The sequence below is a fragment of the Apus apus genome, chromosome 5, assembly GCF_020740795.1.
Source record: "Apus apus isolate bApuApu2 chromosome 5, bApuApu2.pri.cur, whole genome shotgun sequence".
Taxonomy (NCBI): domain Eukaryota; kingdom Metazoa; phylum Chordata; class Aves; order Apodiformes; family Apodidae; genus Apus; species Apus apus.
Genome location: NC_067286.1, coordinates 61,143,585 through 61,165,985, shown reverse-complemented (window position 1 = coordinate 61,165,985; position 22,401 = coordinate 61,143,585). Strand labels below are relative to the sequence as shown.

General features: G+C 38.3%; 1 protein-coding gene across 5 annotated transcripts in view; it reads left to right on the top strand.

The window, feature by feature from the left end:
- The window catches only part of ARID4A (AT-rich interaction domain 4A), a 50,017-nt gene that overhangs the window by 11,381 nt on the left and 16,235 nt on the right, over nucleotides 1–22,401 (top strand). For all 5 annotated transcript variants that reach the window (XM_051622649.1, XM_051622652.1, XM_051622648.1 and 2 more), the window contains 7 exons: nucleotides 6,670–6,749; nucleotides 6,849–6,943; nucleotides 7,568–7,700; nucleotides 9,582–9,661; nucleotides 11,366–11,442; nucleotides 13,237–13,403; nucleotides 21,709–21,781. In XM_051622649.1, coding sequence (XP_051478609.1) covers nucleotides 6,670–6,749; nucleotides 6,849–6,943; nucleotides 7,568–7,700; nucleotides 9,582–9,661; nucleotides 11,366–11,442; nucleotides 13,237–13,403; nucleotides 21,709–21,781 — 705 coding nt within the window. The remainder of the gene's footprint in view (nucleotides 1–6,669; nucleotides 6,750–6,848; nucleotides 6,944–7,567; nucleotides 7,701–9,581; nucleotides 9,662–11,365; nucleotides 11,443–13,236; nucleotides 13,404–21,708; nucleotides 21,782–22,401) is intronic.

Below are 22,401 nucleotides of genomic sequence, written 5' to 3'. Positions count from 1 at the left end.
GCAGCACAATAGGCTGCAGTATCCTGCTCTGAAGCCCTCTCACAGTGATGGATCTGTAGTTAGTACAGTCCTTGTCTACAAGGTCATTCAACAAGTGCTGCGTGACTCTTGGTACTTTCTATATCATTTCCACAGCTGAAAACCAGAAATCTGCAAAACTTGCCTACATTCATCAAAGCATTCATAGGTAGCATATCTGATACTTCACAAATTACTACTTGGTCAGGAAGCAATTGAAAATAATTGCATATAGTGACACTGGAGCAGTTTTTATTTCTTGGTCCATACTGCCATTGTCTTGGGAGATTTAGAAATTTCTGAATGGGGAATGAGAAAAAAATATTTGCTGTGCAGTATAGAATCTCTCCTCCTTTGGACAGCAACAGTAACATAACTTGTTGGATTTGAAATTATCCAGCAGGTGCAGCCTTGAGGGTTTTCCCTATTGACTTGTCTAGTAGTGGACTGTCTTGTTCTGGTAACACTGCTCTGTGTGTAAATAATATCCTAACTACTGTGAGGATGTCATTGCTAGTGTCCTGCTATGTTCTCCTTTTTTAATTTTATTTTAATTTTAGGGATATTTATAAACAAGAGGTAGTTAAACACACCTGCAGTATTTTGTGACATGTTTCTTCACAGTTCCTAAAAGTGAGTTTGATTAGTCAACTTGTTAATGTTTCTTAAATAAATGAGAACAGATGTTGAGAGGGCATTTTTGTCAGGACAGGCTTAGTATTACTTTTGTTAATGGCATATATGGGTCTGGTACAGGCAGGGAATGGCAGATATCTGCTCCTCAGTAGTGTGTTGAAAGTTGCACTGTTTAATGTATTTTTGAGGTACTCAAAGATAATTTTTTCCTAACTTTTGGGAAATGGTGCATTGATTCACATTGGGAAGCTTTGGTATTCTTTTTTCTGTCATAGCTTTGGCTTGCCTAGACTCCCACAGACAGGAAAAAATAATCAGTTCTGTTTCTTTCCTCTTACTACTGACAAGGTTGGGATGCAGCAAAATGCTGAGACATCTCACGTAAGCTATAGTAGTACCTAGAGAGCCTGGACCAGATGATCCTTGAGGTCCCTTCCAACCTGGCATTCCATTATTCTATGAAATTCTGAGAATTTTCATTTTATTTTCACTGTCTCAATATGCTCTGTATGGAGCATACTGAGCTCCATTCTTGGGACTAGAATGAGCATTGTAACAGATACTGTTCCTCCGGGTTGTGCTGCTTAGTCATCTTTTTTCCCCCTTCTGTCAAGTGTTCATCATGAAGCAGCGTGTTTGGAAGAAAGGCCAGTGGAAATGTTGCCTTTCTCTCTGTCCTTCCTACTTTGTTGTCTTGACTGTGAAATACTAGTATGTAGGTTCCTGGCTAGTATGTATCATTCTCTTTCCAGAAGTATTTACTGAAGCAGTCAACTGATGTGCCCAGTTTCTCCACCGTGTACATCCCCACTGCAAGATTAGGCAATGATACTTAAAGGGCTTCTGCTTTTTCATATGTGTTTCTTGGGAAGGACAGGATTGTTAGTTCCTCTTGTAAGGTAACTATTGTGGCAATGTAAACACATCTTTTGATGACCACATGTATGGGGTCCTGTCTTCCTTTCTGTTCCTGTTTTGTTCTGTCTGTAATACACGTAATCCTATTCAGTACCTTCTTTCATATGGAATACAGCCTCTAGAGTTTTTACTGTTGGACAATTTGGAGTTGTAACAATAATCTATTTAAGGAATTATTAAGTAGTTAACAAAGTTATTCAGCATTCATTTAACAGTTTTTAATTTGTCTGTTTGCTAGTACTGGGCATTTTAACTAGAGTTGAACAGTCTTGTTTCTGTTAAAAGCAGCTTGAAGTTCTTCTGATATGACTGATACCATAATATGAAAGTGGCACATAGTAAAAAAACATGCAGTCTGCCCTGCTGCTTACATTTATCAAATCCTTAATATATGATACATATGTTGAGAAGACGTTGTCTGAAAGCCCCTAGGACTGGCATTAAAAAGCCATCCAGAGGGTAGCAGTAATAGGAACGGCCCTTTGGTGAAGCAGATTTTTCTTCAAAGTGAAATGGAAACCACAAGGCCTACCTAGTTCAAGAAAGACAGGTATTTTTAAAGTGCTGAGACTATCAATGTGTGTTTCTGATTAGCCTTTCAGTGAGGCACAAACAAATATTTTCCCTGGAAGAGAAGCAAGTTTCAAGTAGGTACAATTGCAAAGTATTTAATGAATTCTGATTAACAGGGGACACTTCTTACTTGGCCCCACTTTAGTAATTCAAATAATTGACTTTTACATTAAAAATAGTGATATCCTTTCTTTTGTAAAGTGAGCACTAATTTAGCTAAGGAAAATCTTTCTTTTTATGCTGTTGTCACACATGTTGTTTTGCAAAGAAGTTGTTTTGCTGAGAGTTGTGCAGCTCTGCTGTCAGCTGCAGGTGCTGTTGCACAAGTCCACAACCTTGTAGAAAGAGTAGACAATTTATTATATATCTAAAAACTCTTATGTGGTCAAAGACAGTTTCAGTTTATCCTTGAAGCAATGAAATTACTTTCAAAGGCCAGAAATCTTAATGCCTTCTGTTTCTGCCCCTCATGGTCCTTCTGTTTTGTGATCCTTCTACCTGTGCCCCTACCAGTCCCCATCAAGACAGGAAATTAAATAATAACTCACTTTCTTATTAATAATTTTAAAAATGAAAAGTCTTTTTATGCTATAGTATTTCCTTCTATATAGTATTGCTTAGGTTTTTTATTGAGAATTCTATTGCAATTGCCTAGAACATTTTCTGTAATGAGTGGGTGATGTCTCTAGGAATAACCACACACTGACTTGATAAACATTTTCCAGTTTTGTCATTTGTGTGTGTAAAGATGAAGTATTTATATGAGACTCTCAGGAGGTGGGTATGTTGACTCTACCCTTTCTGTTAACCTGAGTGAGAGGGGAGGGGGAGTAAAGCTTCAGTCCTGGAAGAAAATTACCAAGGTAAAATGGAACATATTGGACTTGATTACTTTCAAGGAATTATACACTCTTACACTCTGCCATGCATTTCCTTTGCCCCAGGCAGGACTCTCTCACATGGCTGCTGAACTGAGATATTTTTCTACACTTTCATGTAACACTTATGCCAGTTCCTTGGCCTACTGCAGTTTAGGAAGGAGGTCTGAGAATTTGTGCATCTCCTCTTTCTGAAGTTATGTGATAACTGCCTTTTATATTAAAAAAAAAGTGCTCTATCCTTTTGGCAAGAGTGGCTTTCCTTCTCAGGGTGAGTGAGGGGTTTTAGAAGGGGCTTTGTTGTTTGGTTTTTTGTTGTTTTCCTTTTTGTATTCCACCTGTTTCAGGTTTGGAAAACACAAGAGTGGCCTTTTCCACGTGTGTGGCAAGGGACAAGCAGCTTCTGTAGAACAGGCTAGTTTTGTACCTTCAGCCAGAGAAAAGGGAGATAAATGGCAGGAAGAGGTTTGGGGAAGAGGGCTGCTTTTCAAGCATGGGGTATATTGATCTTCATTCAGGTATGAAGCTGGGAATAGGACTGAAAGCACAACTGCCAGGCTTGGAGAGCATTCTCAGGCTTTCATTGTCTCTGGGTCTGAGAGGTAATGAGAAAACTTAATCCTTCAGCACTGATGATTTTTTTTCTTCCATGTTGTTTTTGTCTGTGGAAGTGAAATAGGAATTTATGAAGCTGACACTTCAAAAATACATTTTGCAATCTATAATTGTCTCATATTGGTTGGGAGTATCTAATTATGTGATTTTCAAAGTTCTAAGTTAGCTTGCATGCTTGTTTTAATTGAGGAAAGCACACACAGTTCTTAACTGTAATAACTTCCTTATGTGTCCTAATTTAAGTAGTGTGTTTTACTAGTGCATTTTACTTAGCACACAGTATTTCAAGTACCTTATCTTTCAGGGATGAAAAAAATGCAGTATGTCATGAAAAATCAAAGTTTGAGAGATAAGTTAAGAAGTAAAAGTTTTGAGCATTTTCTATACTCTACGGTATGATACAGAGGCTCTTTGCCAGCTGGCTTTAGTTTTGAAAGCTGTTCTGGTTTATGAATGGCTTGCTTGATTTCTTCCTCTACTATACAACTTTTAATTAAATAGTTAGATCTTCCAAAATTGGGGATAAACTGTAATGATTTTATTTTTTATTCTTTACTGGGAAGAATAATTTTGTTTGCTGTTTCAATAAAGTTACCTGTTGCAAATCTCCAGCCATTGGTGCCATAAAATGATTATTTGTGAAAAAATGAGTGCTTTGACTTTAGTTCTGAGTGTGTTTAGCAAAGGATCTTGATGGTCTGCTTTGAAGTCTCTTCAGAGTGAGGGAAAGTGGCACACACTGTAGGGTGCACAGAACATTTTTTTAAAAATCCCTAAAATCCCAACCAGCCAAACTACCCTAAAACTTAAAAACATGCCAATGAAATATTGTTATCAGAGTGCACAGACAGAGCTTATGAGTAGCACGTTTGGAGTGGGTGATGAAATTTAAACTTCAAAGGGGTTGGACTAGATGATCTTCAGAGGTCCCTTCCAACCACAACCACTCTGGGACTGTGTGTGGGGTGACAGATATATGTATATTTATTTATTTATTTTAAATTAATGTAAACCTGTGACAACTCTGAACTCCAGAATTACTTTGAAATCTCTGGTATTGGCACTTATCTGATCAGTGGGTACCTGTGCTGAATTAGTAATGCAGAAGGGAAGAGCTTTGTTTTCCCAGTTAGTGCAAAGTGTCCCAGTGGTGGCTTCCTTGAGCTGTAAGCTGAAATAGAAAGTTTTGGGAGTAACACCCTGATGCTGGGGTTGATGGGTCTTACTGGTATTTATATTGTAAAAGCTTTGAAAAGATTGTTAATTACTCTAGTTAGTTAGACATATAGGTATCTGCAGCTCTTAAATACTAGATTGGGGGAAGTTAGTTGTTTTGTGTGTACAAGTGTTACAACAGGGTAAACCATTAAAATAATTCTGTAGTGGAACATACTGCAATGGTATCTACTCTGAAGGTGGAGGAACCTTAAAACTTAGCTTACCAAGCTTAATTACATCTTTATGAAGACCTTTTTATATAGTTATTATTGCAGTCTGTGGTTTTAATCTAGAGAATGACTGTTAATCTAGAGAATGTGACCATTCTATTTAATTAATTTAGAAATAAAATAACTGCTTTTCTTGCTGCAAGCAATCCATGTTTTTGCTAAGAAAACACATATATTTGATATTGATGCTAGCTCAAGAGATTGATTATTTTTTTTAATAGAAGTATGCCAAAATGATGATACTGATGTGTGTAACACTCTTGAAACTTCCTTTTTCTTTTTCCAAGTTCAATACTGGACAAAGCATGTTTCAAGTAGTTCAACTATAGAGTAGTATTCTGCACTTTGACCCCTAGAGATAAACCTTTCCCTCACTGGAATGCCAGGCTGCAGCCACCTGGTCTCTGCTCTTTGAAAAGGGCCTGTTCACGTGGCTCAGACGCTGGGATCTGAATCAGTGTGTGGGAAATAGTCACTTTTCTTTCCTCTCTTCAAGGAAGTTCTTGTGTAAAGGTTTTATGGAAACTGACTAAGGAGTAGATCTTTCTCAGGCAAAGTTTGCAACAGCCTCACAGCTGTGTCTTGATGGAAACTGCTGGAACTTCCCTGAAGAGAACAGGATGTCTACTAAGTATTCTTTATAAACTGGTCACACTTACAGTTGCAAGTTTACGGTGCTCTCACTCTGGTGGTAGCACAGTATTGCTAGTGTAGCAAAAACTGTCACCCTTGGTTTTATGTCCATTCATTTTTCATTTTGTGAGGTTGTTTGTAGCAAGAGAGGGGATTAAAAGGTGGAGTAAGTAAGGAATAAATGGATAGGGTAAAATAAAATCCCAAAGAAGAGAGAACCTGTTTTGTTCAGCCTTGAGAGAAGAAGACTTTGGGGAGACCTTATTGCCATGTTCCAGTACTTAAAGGGTTATTACCAAAAATGTGGAGACTCCCTGTTTACAAGGAATCACATAGAAAAGACAAGGGAGAATGGGCATAAGTTGTTCCTGGGGAGATTCCAGTTGGACACAAGAGGTAAATTTTTCACCATGAGGACAGTCAAACATTGGAATAGTCTCCCAAGGGAAGTGGTGGATTCCCCCGCATTGGACAGTTTGAAGTCCCAGCTTGACAGAGTGCTGAACCACCTCATAGAAACTATAGTAGTACCTGGAGAGGTTGGGCCAGATGATCCTTGAGGTCCCTTCCAACCTGGCATTCTGTGATTCTAAGAACCAAACAAAACCCGAAGATGGTTAGATAATAGTAACTAGCACGCAGCCAGTAGCTATGGTTTGAAATGTGCAGGGTGTTGATAAGAAGGATGTCTAAATTGACTGAGACTGTTGCATCCAAAAGCCTTACTGTGTCCTGGCTTGAATATCTGAAAATGTTATCTGTTCTTGGACGGGATCTTGAATACCATGCTTCATTTTACTTGTGAATGAAAGAATGATTTGAATTGAAGTCTTGAAAGTCATGGGTTAGAGCATATTCTGAATTGTGAGATAAACAGTAGATTTGTTTTGTCAGCTTGGGAAAGAGATCTGTTCATCTTGTGCCAATGTGTTTTCTTGGCTTCATACTAGTTTTTGATGATGGTGATGAAAGGACCTTGAGACGAACTTCATTATGCTTGAAGGGAGAAAGGCACTTTGCAGAAAGTGAGGTAAGACAATGATGGACATGCAATGAAAACAAAATAGGTGGGGCTTTTTATAATAAGAAGAAATTGCACATTAATTTTGGTCCCTCTTTTTCCATGTAGACACTTGATCAGCTGCCACTAACCAATCCAGAGCACTTTGGAACTCCAGTCATTGGGAAAAAATCTAACAGAGGAAGGAGATCTTCTCTTCCTGTGTGAGTTTTGATAGTGCTGTCTTGATTTCCTTTCCTTTAGTGTCCTTTTCTAAAACTGAAGTGGTATCATTGCAGCTGGGATGGTCTGGATGCTCTACCATGTGAGCTGTGCACACAGCTTGTGGTCTTAAGTAGTTCAGTCCATGCAGACATGTTTGTATCTTAGCAGCATTATGGAATTGATGGGTCCTTTCCTTGCAGTAGCCTTAAGAATGTTCATACTTCTTTCATGTAACAGGAACTCATGTCAAGAAATGTAGGATTTTTAGCCTTCTTTATACTGCACACAGTAGGAAAAAAAAGGTGCTTTTACATTTTCTGGGGTAGAGACCATTTCTCTCTGTTTCATGTTTGTGTGCAGTCAAATCCTGATTCATACCTCCAATTCCAACATGCTGCTTTTGTAAAATACTACTGCTTGGAAAGAATTTCCGCAAAATTCCTGTTACTAAGCAAGTGCGCTTAATATTTAAGTGTATTTCAAGCAATTTCAGCTCTGAAAATTCTATTTTTGTTTCTGAAGCTTTGTAGAGCAGGAAAAAGGATCTGGTTGTAAGCTGTATTTGCTTTCAAGTGTTAACTTCAGATGAAAACTTTAAGATAATATATGTTTTAATAATTTAGTACTGAAGATGAAAAGGAAGAAGAAAGTAGTGAAGAAGAGGACGAAGATAAAAGGCGCCTTAATGATGAATTACTTGGCAAAGTTGTGAGTGTGACTTGTAATTCTGAGAAGGCAGAGTGGTATCCAGCTTTGGTAAGTAGTTTAAGATGTTGACATCTCTATTGTTATACTACTAATCCCTTTTTAGACAAGAGTGTCACCTGGCTTGTCACTGTTTGTACAAGGTTTTCCTGGATAGCAGGGTTTGCAAACTTCACAGCTTTTACAGCAAAGTTGTGAATACAGTCAGGCTAAGCTCTGCTGCCCAAGTTGGCTAAAAATAAAAATAGTCTACAGTGTCTATAAAGAGTTAAGAGAGCAAAGACTAACATTTATGTGTAAGTTACAGTTTTATATCTGAAGTCTTTCTAAACTGCACATAAAATGATTGCTATGTAACAATGTTTGTCTTCTAAAAATATGATACGTTAGGACTTGAACTCCCAGGCAATTTAAGAACAACTAGATGTATGAATTTTAATTGCAGCAGAGTTTTTATCCTTTTGTATTGTCTTTTTCCTTACACTTTCAATTTGATGAAATACTAGTTTCTTTTCATGCTTGCATTTATGTAAGTGGCCAGTTACTCTAGTGGTAGAGTTTGGTTATTATATTTATCTGACTGTCAATATGGGATACTGCTGTTCATTGCCATTGCTGAGCTAAAGGCAAGTACAAACTGACTTATATTGTAAAGGCTGACACTTTGCAGATCCTTTTTACACACAGAAAAGTTTAGTGATGCAAATGAAAAGTTGTTTTTTTAGTAAACTTTTTGCTATTGTCAGACAAGCTGAATGCACATCTTCTGTCTTCCATTAGAGATGTGTTTGCTTAAAAAAAACCCACTATTTTGAGCATTAAGAAGGCAGGTTTGGCTCACTAATTTTTTGCTGATTTTATTTACTCAACTGTACATCCCATAGTCCTTTGAGTCTTTGGGGTTAGCTAGAAAGAGCTCAGTTGTTACAATCTTCCAGCGTTAACATTTTACTTTCCTGCATGAATCCAGAATGAATTTTTAACTAAGTACCCAGGCCAGTTGTCTTCTCTTCCTTGAAAGAACACGGTGGTGTCATGTAGGGTGAACAAGTTGACACTGACTTATCCGGCTGGATGTATCTCAGTTTAGATTGTGAAATGTGGCTTTGTTGTGCATGTTCTGATCGTTGTACATCCCTTTAATAGCAGCAGATTTTAACTTAATGTGGTTCTAACTAAGGAATTAAGATACTGCAGGCCATGTGCCTGTTCTGTTCTCTGCCACTTGAGAGACAGGAATGTTTTATCTTCATTTTTGGGATAAAGCTTTTGACTCATCTGAATGGGGTAGCACAGCTTCCACCAGGTCTTGGTAGATCCAGAAGTTCATCAGAATTTGACATTTTCTGTCTGTATATAGTGTAGAGCAAAATGTAAACTTGTTCTGCTTGTGGCAATACAAATGCTGCAAATGCATTTTTATCACCTTTTTAGACTTAGAGATGACACTGCTGTAGAAGGATGTGCTGGATTCCACACTGCCTCTTATTATCCACATTTAAAAAAACCAACCCTACTACTTACCTCACTGTTTGATCAGAAGCTTGTATAAAATAAGTGGGTCTGTGACTTTTTAAATAGATGCTTTAAACAGGTTTTGTAGGAATAAAATAAAAAAAACAGCATGAATAAACAGGATCCCCTGGTGTCACCCCAGTAGATCAGTTTCGAGTTGACAAATGAAATGGCAAACTGTTCTAGCTTATACCTAGCAAGTGAAGTTCAATAGTTTGAGGTAAACTGCTTCTTGAAATCTGTCATTGTTGGCCTTAGTAATACAAATTGGAGTAGGTTTCATTTCTCAGAACTGGAAATTACCATAGAAGAGACAGGAAAGCAGCAGTTTTTCTGCTGTCCGTCTTTCTTTTCTTTCAGATCACCTTTTTTTTTTTTGCTTTGCTTAAAAAAAAAGTGTTTTGTTTAAACCTTCAGGTGGTGTCTCCCAGCTGTAACGATGACGTGACAGTGAAAAAGGACCAGTGTTTAGTTCGATCCTTTGCAGATTCCAAGTTGTAAGTAACAGCTCACTTTCCTGAGATGTATATGGGAGAAAAATGCAAAACTGAATTCCATGTTGCTTCTGAAGACACGATGTTTTCCAAAACGAAGGGTAACAATTTTGTGTAGTGTTGGTTGTACACGTTTATCACTCAAAGTCCTTTTCAAACTGTTTCTGGACTTGTTCACCTTTACATTGTGTGTATGGATAAGAGTTCATTGATTAGTAAAGTTTCTGGTGTTTTTTCATTTTAAAAACCCAACAACTTAAAAAAAAAAAAAAGGCAACCAACAGGTGTTAGCAGTTTAAAGGATTCCTGTTCTTTGAAGTCTGATTTTTGGTTCTAATTTTTTCCCTTAACATCTTAATTACAACATCTTTATAAGGGTGTCTCTTGCAGTAGTTTGGCTTGACTCATTACCCCCGGTGCCCAGATGTCCATGACTATTTAAAGTTCAAAAGTGTTCCAGCTACATTTTACATTAAAAACTGAATGTAAAGCAACTATTCAATTAACATTTTTACAAACTCTGAGCTTCTGCAAAAAGAAAGGTCCTATTAGTCCATTCCCTGCCCCTTCCCAAAAGGAAGAGGGGGAGAGAGGGAGATGTGTGCCTTACTTAAGGAGCAATATATTCAAAATAGTATGAAGACTGTTTTTTAAAGCTATTTCCATTTATTTCTCTTCATCCTTACTTCTAATGCATCTGTCTCAACATATTGTAACTAGGAACTTCCTTTCCCAAGGCCAGCTGCCACCCCTCTTTCCCTTTCTTTCAAAGTGCACAATTTGGGATTTTTAATAGCTGTGATTTTCAGTAGGGCACAAGTCCTTGTTTACTGAAACAGATTTCAAATCATTATAGACTGAATTAATTTTGGCCTCTTAATGTAGACATGTATCATCAGTCTTCTGGTTAAGTCTGGTTCTTTATATACTGAAGGTAGAATGTTACTGGAAAAACATGCAGACTTGCTGTTTTGCTTTCTTTCCCCCCCCACAGTCATATGGCTTTTTCTACAGAAAATGGTGGCCTCCTATTCCTGAGGTTTTCATCCAGTTTTTCTGAAATAATAAAAGAAGAAAAAATATTAAAATATTTTATTAATAAAACTGAATTGCAAGGCTTTTCTTGCAGATTGGTTAGCATTTCTGTTTTAGTAATTCAATAACTGAATATTCAGTATAACTTTAGAACAGAGCAGCTTCCATGTATTTTGCTGTGAGAACAGGGCTATAATTTAAAAATAAAGATCAACTATTTATCAGTGTAGGTATTTGAATTGGGCTGCACTGTTGTTCTGTGCTAGTAGAAATGCATGTTGAAAACAGGGCTTGTTGTTTCTGCTGTTTTAGGTAGGAACTTTTGATTGATGTGAATACTTTCAATGTGTTTTACCTTATGTAGAGTGTTTTACCTGTGCAAATTTGTGCAGGTTAAACATTTAAAATAAAGGAGCTTTACAGACTTTTCTTAATTGCTTAATTACAAGGGTTCTTTTAGTGTCTGAATTTCAAAGAATGATTGGAAGCTTACTCTGGTTTTGAATCTTGTGTTGGGACCTACAATAAAAATGAGTTGTGCATTTAGTTGTTAGAAAGGACCTTGAGTAGGAATGATAGATATTGAACATTTTAGAAATAGCTGTTTTTCTAATTCAAGTGTTTGGTTTGCTGTGATACAGAAATAATAACTGAAATTTTTTTTTTTTCCAGTTACTCAGTGGCAAGAAAAGACATTAAAGAACTAGATGTTCAAAACTTACCAAAATCTGAGTCCTCTCCTAAAAAAGGTAAATTAGAATAAATTTGAGGTGTTGAAAAAAAAATCAATCTAGTGCAATAACTGTAACTTTTGTCCATAAAGAATGGCCTGATAATTGCTGTGGGATATTTTGCAAATATAACTTGTGATAGATCAGAGAAGCTTTGGATATAGTTGCCTTATTTTTAAAATAGCACCACCTACTAGGAGTGTTGTTTATTTGATTTTCATCTCCTTCTTTTGATCCACTCCAAATTCGTAGAAAGTGAATAGAATGTTTTCAAGGTAGAGTATTTGAAATGTCAGTGAGCAATGGAATATATAGGTACCTCTCCTAACACCAAAGTTTTCCACTTTTGCTCAAAACTCTGTGTCTTTACATCAAAAATATTCAGACAGAGAAATGTAAACTTCATTAGAACAACCTGTTGTTAGTGTTTGATGTAGAAGTATAATTACAGGACTTAATTTCTGGATGGATGATGTGACTGCAATAATCTGTGTTTTGAATGTGCTTGTGAAAGGGCAAATTCTCATTTTAATGTAAATATTTCTTATTTTTTATCATTGTTTCTCCAAATCAGACCTCAAACCACAAAATTTGTTAGAGGAAGATATTTAAAATGTATAATAAAACAAACAAATACAAAAAACCCAACAAAAAAAACTCACAACCACTCAATAGCAACAGTTTCTGCAGGTGTGGAACAGCTCCTTTATGAACAAAGGTTTAACATGATACTAACAAAAGGGAGCTTAAGGTGGTTTTGATCGATTAATGTAATTCTTAATGATTTCTCCTGTACTTTCTTCTTAACTATTTCACAGTACAAGAACTTTAGCCAAAAATGACCAGGTACCAGTTTAAAAGACAAATTGAAGGAAGGAATTTTTTCGTGCAGAACATAATTGGGTGGTGATATTTATTGCCATGAGGGAATATTGTGGAACTGAAGGTAGTAATGGTTTCAGAAAGAGCTGGGAGAGATTTCTGGAGGCTACCTTGTCAGTAGCTGTGAAGAACTGGTGCCTTCTTCAGCAGCCCTGTGCATGGCTCATTGAAATACGTCCCTCTTGGGTATTCTGATTCCTCTTTAGTGAGGGCCTTTTATTGTGTCTGGGGGCATGTTTGGGGGTTATCTGGGTTTGTTTTGCTTTCCTGTTTCTCCCCCTGGAGCACCTCTTCAAGGGAAAGAATTTGAGGTATTCCCATTGTACAAGTGTGACTTCTAACTCCCTTATTCACTGGTGTGTTTTTCTTCTGTTCCAAACATTAATGTATCATCTCTTCAGGCAGTGCTCTTAAACAAAATATTTGCATTTTTTTGCCATCTGAACTTTCAGACAGGAAGGTATTTTGAAAAGAACCAAGTAAATGGTGGTACTTGATTGAACTATGCTGGGTTTGTTTTATTTTGGATGGATTTATTAGTGTTTGTCTCTTTCATACAGAAACAGAGCAGTTCACAGTTGCATAGAATATACCTGGAAAAGTACAGGTGTTTATTTCTGGTACTGTTCACATACATAGGTGTAAATCTTAGTAGTGTTCATGGGGACCTATGCCTACAAAACAACTGGATGCTGTGTGTGGTATGGATGTTCTCCACTTTAAAATCCTTGAGTTGCCAATACTTGTTTTTGAAAATTTGACAGTCTCAAAAGTGTGTGTGTTTAAAGCTGAAGTAGCTGTTTTATCACTTATTTCCATTTTTGGTTTAAGTTGGCGTTGTCATTGACAAGAAGGTGAAAAGGAAATTAAAAATGCTTTGGGATCCTGAGTACTGTGGATGAGGTAAAACCAGGGCCTTTTCTTCTGTAGGGCTACAGGAAGCAAGCACGTTTCTCAACACAAAGGGTGTTCCTCGGAACTGGAAAATGGACATCAGTGAAATTCTGGAGTCCTCTAGCAGTGATGAGGAGGATGGAGCTGCTGCAGAAACTGATGAAGAGGAAGAAAAGAGAGAGGAGAAAACAGAAGAAGTAGTGGTAAGTCTGGGCAATTTCAGTCATCCTTCAAAGGTCGCTGAATATCTTGCATGCCTGAAGATCCTGCACTTCCCAGCATCTTACAGATGTAGTTTACTCACTTCTAATGTCTTTTTAGTCTTGTTCATCTTGCCTTTGCTACATCTGTACTGGAATCTCTGAGCAGTGGCAGAATATCTCCTGTTGCCTGGTGCAGGTACTGGAGGCGAATTTCAGAAGTTAAGAATTCAAGGCAGAGAAGAGTGATAAAAGAAGCAGGGTCAGGAGAGACGTCATTAAAAGAAACTATCCTGAGTAGTAGCAGTAGTCTTAAGAGTAACTTTGTAGTCGTCTTTTGTACCTCATGTGTCGCTTATATAAAAAGTAACTTTTTTTTCACAGATTTAAAAACAAAAAAAAACCTGTTAAAGCAAAAGTAGTAAGCTGAGTGAAAGTAGCAGCTGGTGCACAGTTCTGTAGTGCCTCAGACACGATTTCAGAGCAGGACAGGACTTACCTTTGTGTTAGTTTTTCCTCTGACCCAGCGTTACGGGCTGGGAATGCTCCGACCTGGGTGGACTTGGCTTAATCTTTACAGTCGTGTTTTTCTGCGTTGGAACTCTTGGAGTGGCTCCCTTGCCACAGAGTTAGGCAGTTTCTTCATGTCATCGGGAGAGTATTTACAGAATTTCCTTTTCATTCGTGCTACCGGTTTGCAACCTTGGTGTTCTATTTAGAGATTGGGGGGGGGGGGGGGGGGAGGGGAGTGGCTGTTTGTTTAAGTGTGTTTGTTTCTCGATTTCCACAACGCGCTGGGAGACGTGCCTTTCTTTGACACAGAGAAAGCGAGGTTTGTCTTCCGAGGAAGGTCGAACACACACACACACACCCCCCCCATCCCTGTCACTTCCCCTGCGGGTTTCGCCAGCCCCGGCGCAGAAATGGCGGGTCAGGCTTTGGAGGCGGCCTACGGCGTTGCCGTGGCAACCGGCGGCTGGCGGGCACCGCGCATGCGCGGGGCAGGCCGAGCTGGGGGGGGGGGGGTGGGTGTGCAAGGAGGGGGGGGGGGGGCTGGATCCCAGGCTTGGCCGCCGGCCAGGGGGGGGGGAGGATGCCAGAGGCTTGGAAATGGGCTGTCTCTTCCCTTTGCCTTTCATGTAATGTCTGAATCCTTAATGATTTCGTTTTCTTTTGTTTTTTTTCCCTTTATCAATGTATTTATTTTTATATGGAAGAGAATGTAAGTAATGCCGGCTTAACTGCGGATGCCGTCGCAGGCAGAGAGAGAGAGAGAGGGCAAATATTTGGAAGTCAGGCTGAAATATGTCCAGGGAGTGGGCAGATTAGATAGAAAGGAAGTAAAACCATTTTACGTTTGAAAAGAATGCAGCTCCTAGGTAAGGATTCTTGTGTTTTAATCCGTGATGCTAGCGTGGTGGTGGTGGTGGTGGTTTGAGGAACGCGGGAGCAGGTTTCTGAGCTGGGAAGTGGCTGGTGGAGCATGCAGCCAGGGTAGAGCTTCTCCAGGTAAAACGAAAAGACAATAAGAATCTATTTTTAAGGTGTTCATTTTGTGCCTTGATAAACAGTGTTCTGGAAAATGGAGTAGGTGCCTGTGTGAGGACAGTTGTATGATTAGATAAATGTAAGCGTGAATGTGTGCAGAATATAAAAACCCTCTGGGTTTTTTCCTCTGTTTGCAGTGAAAAGGACTGAATAGGCCACATTTTGTAGGGTGTGAACTGTTGCAGTCTGTATTGGTCTGTTTGTATTAACGTTGGTTAAAATTGCAGACTATCAGTCATTAAAGGTCAAGGATTGCTATACTAGTTTTCCAGTCTCCATTTTAAAATCATTTTTCATGTCTAGTGCATAAAAGTGCTGTGTGCTTGAAACAAAGAAGGGGGAGGGGGGAGCTTGGTGGTTTTTTGTGTTGTTTGGTTTTTTTAAAAAAAAAAAATGGCATTCCTGTAAAAAGAAATAGAGGTGATTTTTAAAGAATGATCTAAGTGCTGAGTAGTGAAGCAAAGGATTCCAGACAGGTAGATGTGCTAGTAGGAAAAGCTGTATAATCTATTATTTCCAGGTGACAAGTAGACATGTAAAATAAGGTGAGCATCTCCATGCTGGAGCTGTGTAGCAAAGGATAGATATTAATCTTTTTAGATTATGTCAGAGCAGAACTGTCATTTTGGCTCATGAAATCAGATTCCTGATTCAGCTGTTACGATACATACTCTTAGTTGTTGGGCCATGCTAGATATTACAATTACAGAGCATTTAAGGGAATTTAGCTTGATTTCTTCTTTCTTTTCCCTTAGAAAGGCAGCAATACTGATTGCAGAGAGAACTGACAAGTGAAAGAGATTACCTTGTGTTCCTTTGACTACAAACATTGAATTTCTCAAATATTGCATGCATATTTTGTAGAGTTTCTCCTTTATTAATCAAGGTCAAAATAGCATCTTGCCATCCTGTGCCAGAATATTCAGAACTGCAAATTGTTATATTGCTGGAGATGGGAGGGAGATGTTAAAAATTATCTTTCCACACACACTATCCCCCCCATCTTCTGAAATGCACAGCAGATTTGCTGTCAAGGCCTGGCCAGCTGCTGACCAGCCATGATAGGCCCTCATTAAATCAATCAAATGGACACAAACCTACTTAATATAGAATGAGAGCATAAAGTCAGCCAGAAGAGTCTAATTCTGAAAATTGAAAGGATCCTGTTTTTCTGAAGTAGGATCTTTTATCATGGTAATGGAGCAGAGAGACCTGCTGCAGCTGGTGAGAATAGATCCTACCATTTCTCCAGGAGCTGGATTAACATCTGTAACTTTGTTTTGACAGAATCTGTCTTTCTAATCATGCTGCATTTCCTGACATCTTAAGGAGTAGGTTTCCAGGCTTTACATGGTTATTCTCTGGTGGCTTTTATAAGCTAAGGAGTGGGGACCAATATGGTGCTGGTGAGATGCTAATCCTTCTCCTCAGTAACTGACTTGTGTGGTCCAGAGTTGATTATGAAGGAGGAAAATGGAGAAATTGCTTGTCATTGACTTCAGCAGGGATTATGTTTACATGGAGTTGCTCAGCATGGTCAAATTGTGGAATTTTTGGCAATAATTGCAATATATGGTGCAGCTCAGGATTGCTTTTTAATTCACAGTGTGGGGTTTGAGTAGCAGAACACACTGCTGATGTGTCAAAAAGTGAAAAATCTGGAGGTATTAGAGAAAAAAAATTCTTTATCAAATGAAAATTTAAAGAATCACACAGTTGGTTTGAATCCAGATAAAAATCCAGATATTGCTTTTGGTTCTTATCCAGTTTTCAACATGTCAGAATAGTGGAATTAACTGTGGTTTGAGGGTGCATTGGCAGTCAAAGAATGCAGTGTAGCTAAATGGGAAGAGAAAATCTAAATTTCATTATCTCGGCATAGAAATACAAGCTTTTGGAATGTTACCTGTTTTTTATTAAAAATCAGATTATAAATACTGTCATATTTGCTTTTATTTCAGTTTTTCATTCAGGGAAGAAATCAGACATGTTTGTTTCTCAGGATTAAATAGTCAAACACTCCCCTTTTTACAATGAAACATGTAGGTAACATTTGCTTTTGTCTCTCAGTCTCCCTGTAGGCTATTCTGATTCCAGAAGAATCAAGATTTTAACATTTAGTTATTTGAAATCTATTTTCAGTATGTGTTCTTACTAGATACATACACATGAGATCAGAGTAAAAGTAAGGACTTTGTTCTTCAGAGGTTGAATTTTGCAAGTTTCCAAGTAGTACCTTTTTATAACACCAAGAGCTGGAAAAATTGGTTTCTATCTTATCTGTAGAATTGGATATAACACCATCTTTGAGAGACTCATCCAACTTATCTATGTCACTTTAATAGCAGTTCCTTGTTCTTCCTCTCTTTCCCCTAACTCAACATACAAGAAATGTTCAGAAGAAAAACTGAGCTTGCTGGTGTCCATGACTGTCACTGGGAAAGGAGTGGCAGCACCTCCAGGTGGTTGCTTAGGGGGATTTTCTCTTAGCCTTCATTGGACAGTCACCTGAAGGATGTGTCTATGGTATGCTTGATAGTGTGCATTCATTTCAAGTTTTTAGGCTGTTGGCATCACAGCAGCATCAAGAAGCACTGGTCAAAGTTGCTTTACATTGTTGAGCAGGTAAAATGCCAGAGGTGTTTTCCAATGTACCTGTTCTGCTACTAAGCAAGGATTTCACTTCTCTGAACCATATATTTTCTTAGCACTCAGTTGCTAAAGAAAGGATGAGTATAAGGAATCCATTTTATGTTTTGGGAGGCTTGAGATGCCTTCAAGTGGTCAGTAGTCATCTATTAAAAAATGTGCATTTTGCTTCAAAGTAGTTCCTGTTTCCATGTAATCTCTTCTCTTGAGTGACTGGGGGAGACCACATAAAATTATACTTAAATCATCCATTTCAGTTGCAACTTATGTGTATTTTAAGATAACTTTTAAAAAGCTGACTCTAAATAAAACAATACAGTCACTTCTAAGCCGATGAAACATGCTATCCAGAAACAAGTAATGCATTTAAATCTATTTAAAAAACAAGCACCTAAGCAGCTGTAATGTGTAACACATGGAATAACCTTTAAAAAACCAGGTAAACATTGATTTGCTAATCATCCTTCTCATGCCTACTTGCATTTGTAGGAGTTTTGGCTACTGTGAAGCATGGCATCCATCATACCATGCACAAATGTCCTTTACAAAGACTTCCTTGCTCCCATTGCTGTGTTAACAGGCCTCACTGAGAATTATTCTGAGAAGGAGTGAGGAAGCTGCAAACTGAGGCACAGCTGTAGAGTGAGTCACTGGTGAGGGTGGTTGAATTCCTGGTTCTTTTTGGTAGAAATTTACATTTTGAGACAGCGCTCATCTCCACATGGTGTAAAGCTGTTAACTTGTTGCAATCAGCTTAATTCTTAATTGAATACCTTAATTGGTGTTCAAACTTGGCATCAGAAAGCAAATGTTCAAGGGATGAAAACACATTTAAGTACTCTGAAGCAAGAAAATGACATTAGCTGTATTTCTGGCAGCTCATCTTGATCATACACTCTTCTGAATTCCAAATTCTGCTCATATTGTTCTTCCTCTTAGCTTGTATTTATTTCACAGAAGAGTTTGTGGTGTTATCCATCCATTAATAATGAAAAAGAAAGATCTGTCCCTGGTTCCTGAGCCCCATATTGATTGAGTACACAGGGTACATGCTTGTAAGTAGAGATTCATTCTGGGTTTTGTAAACTATTTCATCCTTTGTGCTCCCTCTCAGCTCTACAGGTTATCATCCATAGAAGCTTCAGCATCTTCCTGTAGAGCAAACAATGAGTCAGGACAGCAGAGCTACATTCTCCTTTAAAATCCTGACCAAGATAGAGGCAAAACTCGGGGAGAATAAAATGAAGCCAAATGAAGCAGAGGCAGTGACAATGTTTTACAGGTTTCTGTGTGTTTTATGTAGTGGTTATTTGCTGGTTGCTGTTCTCAAAATAATTTTGCAAAATACTTGAAATTGAGTTGGAAAAGGAGCATGTCCCTTAGGCAGAAATCCTATGTTCCTTGTTGATCTCATTACTTTACTGTGCAATGTTCTCAAAGTGATGTGACCTGCTAGCCAGAATGGAGGGGAAAAAAGTCTCCCTGCCATACATTTTAAACTTCTTAATTATATGCAAAAAAGGGCAACCTTGAGTTTTTTTTAAATGAAATTCAGCTTCTGAGAGACAAAAGGAGGAGTTTCTGGTGTTGCAGTTGATTTACAGGTATTGGAAAAACAACAGGAAGGTCTAAATTTCTCATTCCTGCCACTTAAGAATTTCGTAGTGTTTTGCCTCGCACTTGGAATTCTCTTTGGCTACAGTTTCCCTTTTTACAACATCTGTGTAGGAAAAAAATGAAATGGAGAGACAGAACTCTTAAGAAAACTGGATTTTGAAGAATTATGACTGTGAATTTACTTGTGCCCAATCTAAAATGGGCAAAAGTGTCTGGATAAGGAGGAGTGGGTCTTGGAGGATAGCAGTGTCACCCTGGAGAGATGCTGGGAGTGGTAGCTCTTCAGTGATGGTGATGGCAGGTTGTGGCATCAACATTTTTCAGGTGGTTTCTTCACTTTGGGTGCAGCTTTTAAGGTTGCTGATACAGCAGCTTAGAATGATGGTTGAGGTGTTTAAAATGAAAGTTGGGACACTCTAGCAATCCCGGTAGACACTCCTGGGAAGTCAGTATGTCCAGTTACTACTAGATAACTGTGGTGAAAGTTGGCCTCTTACAATAATCCACGTATCTGAATGCTGGAATAGTCTTATCTATGAAGGGTTGATATTTCTCATTTTGACCAGGAACAGAAAAAGTTTGTAATGGCTGATACATGATTTACTCCTTGGTGACCATCCGTCAGGTCTCATTCAAGTCACCTCTCAGAAGGATTTGGTGTCTGCTCTGGCACTGGGATCAGGCAGGGTTCTGACTCTCTGGTAAGAGATGCCAGCCCAGCTCACACACCAGTAACAGAGAGAATTAGGTACAGGATTCAGGATATCTCACGTCAGTGGATGAATATTGCAGTCAGGTTTTCTGCCCTTGTCCTGTATGTATGTAACAGCTTTTCATCTTTCCTTTTTGCTTCTCTTCAGCTGAAAATACTTGGTATCAGTGAAAGGGTTAACATTCTGTCTGCAAGAGTGCCATTTCTAACCTATGTCTCTGCTGTTCTGACCTACAGTTCTGGCTTGACATCGTGCCTACGTAAAAGAAATGGTTTGAATTGAACTATTTCAGAATCTTTTTGAGTGTTTACTGTTATTTAGATGTATTTAATTTGCAGGGTTTGTGTTGTAGTGCCTTTAATCAGTAAAAATTACAGGAGATGGTAGAAATTTCTCGAACTTGAAGTTGGTTTGCAATCTAGAGGGAGAGAAAAAAAGCTGTGGTTTCTATAGCAATAATTCATTTGTTAACCTGGAAGAACATAGTAATTATATAGATAACTGTTTCTCTTTCTGTAATCCCTGTAATAGGCAATGTGAGCAAAAGGTAACTGATGCTGTAAAAGGTTGTGATTATTCATTTCATTTCCCCAAATTATTTCCCAAGAAAACAATAGGAAAATAAGAAACACAGACCATGTCTGCCTGATTGTAGGTGATCCCTGTTGGGCTTTGAAGCTCAGAATTCACTGAAGCAGGCAGGGCTGAAATTCCTTCTGATGCAGGGCAGATTGCTTGCTGGTTAACAAGGCAGTGGCACACACATTTCTATTTCACTGCCTCTCTTCCTGCCTTGGAGTTTGAAGTTTACAGAATGCAGAGGCGACTGAAATTGAAATTGCTATTCTGGTTTCCTTCTGGGGCTGCTTGTGACTTTTCCTGTTATTTTTAATGAAGTGATGATAAGAATTTTTGACACGTACTCTACATCTTCCCATCAAGACAGCTGTGGTCTTCCTTGTGCAAACTGCCTTACCAGCAGTCCCTGGGATTGCCAGGCAGAAAGTGGCATGGATAAAGCATTGCAGGGAGAAGATTTTAATTGTTTTTTTATTTACTTTTTTTCCTGATCACTGTTGGCATCTTAGAATTCCATGGAGTACATGTAGATACGTAGAAATTATTTCCCTCCCCCCAGGAATTGTACTTTATTTTCATGATCTCCACCTGAATAAAACTAACACTTTATTTCACACTGTAAGGATAAAACAAAAGAATTTATCATGATAATTGATGGACATATGTGTTCAGGGAATTATGGAAGTGACTGTAAAAGTGTTTCCAAATATGAGCTGATATGGAACATTGGAGCTTAACCACAAAATGAATACTGTTTGGATCATCACAAACAGGAATGATTGGAGAAATGATTGTACTGCAGCCTGAGCTGTAGTTGGGGTAAGGAGGATAAGTTAGACAGAACCCCCCCCCAAAAACAAACAAAAAAACTTAAGCATTTCTGTGAACTGCTTCAGTCTTTTAAATAACAGACCTTTTATGTGTTAAAACAATGTGTTAAGTATATCCATATTTTCATTTTGAGGGGCATGCTTTTTCTTTCTGTCATGGATTGAGGTTTTTCCTGACCTGCATTTTCTTTTTCTCCTCCCCAGTTGTGCACTTCAGGCTCTTGAGTTAACTTTGTCATATTTTACCATTCTAGGGATGCAGGGCCAAATGGGAAGTGGTTTGAATTGAGTTCTTGCTGTTGGGCTTTTGTACAAAGAAATGGTTACTTTGCATATTTTATGTTTTCCTTATGACTGCATTTGTTTTCACAGCCTGAGGAAGAGCTTGATCCTGAAGAGAGGGACAACTTCCTCCAACAACTTTACAAGTTTATGGAAGACAGAGGTAACACCAAATTTAATGTTTTGTTTTTAATTAAATATTATAATTTTTGAAAAAAATATCTACTCCCCTTTTTAAATGGCTTTTAAAAAATGCTTTAAAATGTGATGGGTGTTATTATGAGGATATTCTCATGTCAGTGAAGAGGGATAATAGCTAGTCTGGTGCAAGGAAAAGCACTTGTACCCATTTTCACAAGTGACAGGTCTGCTTTCAGTACTTTGAAGCACAGTGCACAAAGGAAACAAATCCTCCCTGAGGTGTTTTGGTTTTTGTTTGCCCTCACAAAACCTTTTTTTTTATGTTAACAGTCCCTGGTAAATGACCTCTTGGTTGATTTCTTCTTGTGACAGCCATGGCTGGGAGCTCTGCTGTTGTTCCTCTCAGGCTGGAGCCTGAGGAGACTATTCATGGATGGTGAAATTCAACCAGCAGAGAATCAGAGATGGGCCATCTTTAAGACTCCTTGCAGAACTGTCTTAATCATGCACAGATGTAACATTGATACTCACCCAAAGAGACAACTTAATAATTTTACTTTATCCTGTAGCTAGAACAAGAAAATGGCATCTTCTAAATGTCTTTCTTTACAGAATTAGGCAAGACTGTAATAAATTGACATG